At 38.7% G+C, this 2,395-nt stretch overlaps 1 protein-coding gene across 1 annotated transcript; it reads left to right on the forward strand.

Annotated features, from left to right (window-relative positions):
• Window positions 1-422: 422 nt before the first annotated feature.
• On the forward strand, window positions 423-1,235 carry LOC138907857 (uncharacterized). The gene is made up of 2 exons (XM_070198477.1): window positions 423-821; window positions 930-1,235. The coding sequence occupies exons 1-2, from the start codon at window positions 423-425 to the stop codon at window positions 1,233-1,235; spliced, it is 705 nt and encodes a 234-aa protein (XP_070054578.1).
• Window positions 1,236-2,395: the final 1,160 nt, after the last annotated feature.

Genomic DNA, 2,395 nt, shown 5'->3' on the forward strand with positions numbered 1-2,395 from the left:
AACAGTCATTTCATAGCCCAGTCCACGGTAATTTGTGAACCCATTTCAAGTTGGTAAAAAAGGATGTTGCTACAAAATGGATAGAAGAGTGTCATAAAGCCATTGATAGAATTAAGGAGTATTTGTCAAATCCACTAGTGTTGATTTCCCCCAATCCCGGGAAGCCATTGATATTATATCTGTCAGTCTAGGATAATGCCTTCGGATGTGTGTTGGGACAACATGACAAAACTGGGAGAAATGAGCAGGCCATCTACTACTTAAGTAAGAAGTTCACGCCATGAGAAGCCAAATACACTTTGATATAACTCACTTGTTGTGCTATGACTAGGATTTCCCAGAAACTAAGGCATTACATGTCAGCATACACTACGCATCTGATATCTCGGCTCGACCCGCTCAAGTACATCTTCCAGAAGTCGATGCCTACCGAAAATCTAGCTAAATGGCAAATTCCCCTCAGCGAATTTGACATTGTGTACATAACTCAGAAGGCTATCAAGGGACAAGCTTTATCCCACCAACTCGCAGAGAATCAAGTGGATGGGGATTATGAGCCACTCACTACATATTTTCAAGACAAAGAGGTATTATTTGCCGGAGAAGATATTGCAGAGCCATACCCTGGATGGAGAATATTTTTTGATGGAGAAGCAAACTTCAAAGGAGTTGGAATTGGGGTAGTCATAATTTCAGAATCAGAACAACACTATCCAGCATCGACAAAGATAATATTCCCTTGTGCCAATAATATGGCTGAAGACGAAGCGTGCATCCTAGAGATCAGAATGGTAGTCGACATGAACGTCAAAGAACTTTTGGTCATAGGGGACTCTAATCTATTGATATACCAAGTCCAATGAGAGTGGTCTACTAAAGATGTCAAGATCCTTCCGTATTTGCACTACGTAAAAGATTTATGCAAGAAGTTCACAAAGATTAAGTTCAAGCACGTTCCCAGGATTCAGAACGAGTTTGCCAATGCCTTTGCAACTCTATCGTCCGTGATTCAGCATCCAGACAAGAACTACATCGACCCTATCGAGGTAGAGATCAGGGATCAACATGCCTATTTCTTCCATGTAGGTGAAAATCCAGATGTTATACCATGGTACCATGACGTCAGGGAATTCCTTGCAACTATAGAGTACCCAGAAAATGCTACTAATAGTCAAAAGCGAGCCTTCAGGAGACTAATGAATCACTTTTTCCTTAGCGGGGAAGTCCTGCAATAGAGCACCCAGACTTGGGATTTTTGACATGTGTAAATGCCGCCGAGGCGACCAGGTTATTAGAAGAAAAACATGCAGGAACGTGTGGATCTCACATGAATGGGTTCACATTAGTGTAACGACCCGACTGGTCATTTTGAGCATTAGCACCCCGTTCAGTTATTTGAAGTCTTGAGTAGCTTCGTATGATTTATTATGACCCGTGTGAAGTGTCGGTTTTGGTTTTTCAGGTGATTCGGAATTTATTTAGAAGAATGATTAACAACTAGGAAGCTTTAAGTTGGAAAAGTTGAATAAATTTGCCTTTTGAGTATTTAACCCTGAAATGAATTTTTGATGGTTCCGTTAGCTTCGTATGGTAATTTTGGAGTCGGGCGTATGCCCGGATTTTAAATTGAAGGTCCCAAAGTGATTTGCCGTAATTTTCTAAAAAATTGTTAACTTTGAAAAGCTTTAAGTTCCGAAATCTGGCCATAATTGGATTTTTGTTGATACCGGGTCCCGATTTGGATTATGAGCTTTCGAGCAGCGTCGTAATAATATTTATGACTTGTTTACAAAATTCGAAGTTATTCCGAGGTGTGTAGGCACATTTTTTCGTTAGTTTTTGAAAAGTTAAAAGTTTTGATTTTATAAAGCTTAAATTCGTTGCGATTTGTAGTTTTGATGTTATTTTTTTGTTTTGATCGCTCGAGCAAGTTCGTATCATATTTTAGGACTTGTTGGTATATTTGGTTGGGATACCATGGGATAGAGTTTTAATGTGTTTGGTGTTTTGGCATTGTTTTGAGCATAAGCATATAATGATCCAAAAGTCCATTTTTAGTTCTAGAGATTGGAATTCAATTTCGAGACTTCTGGGAGTTTGATAATGATTTATAGGAATGATCTAGAATGTTTGGTCTAATTTTATTAAGTCGCGATTGGATTTTTTACTGCGAAGCATGAGTTAATTATTTAAAGAGCGAAGTTGGTATCGCATTGAGAAAATGAGCTACGAATTGAGTTTCGACTGAACGATTAGGTTCGTATTATTATTTGTGACTCATAGGAGCAAGAATCATCAAATTCTGGGTTCGTATGAGAGAGTTAGTCTTTTTAGTGAAAAACAAATTGTTTGTGCAAGCAAGTTTTGATGGGCACCTTTAGCGACCAGATTTGGT

This window comes from Nicotiana tomentosiformis, chromosome 3 (assembly GCF_000390325.3).
Source record: "Nicotiana tomentosiformis chromosome 3, ASM39032v3, whole genome shotgun sequence".
In the NCBI taxonomy this organism is placed as follows: domain Eukaryota; kingdom Viridiplantae; phylum Streptophyta; class Magnoliopsida; order Solanales; family Solanaceae; genus Nicotiana; species Nicotiana tomentosiformis.

Excerpts from the sequence above, each read along its gene's own strand:
- LOC138907857 (XM_070198477.1), top strand. The coding sequence starts at position 423 with ATGCCTACCGAAAATCTAGCTAAATGGCAAATTCCCCTCAGCGAATTT. Across the intron at positions 822-929 it reads TGAACGTCAAAGAACTTTTG|TTCACAAAGATTAAGTTCAA; the intron begins GTCATAGGGGAC and ends TTATGCAAGAAG.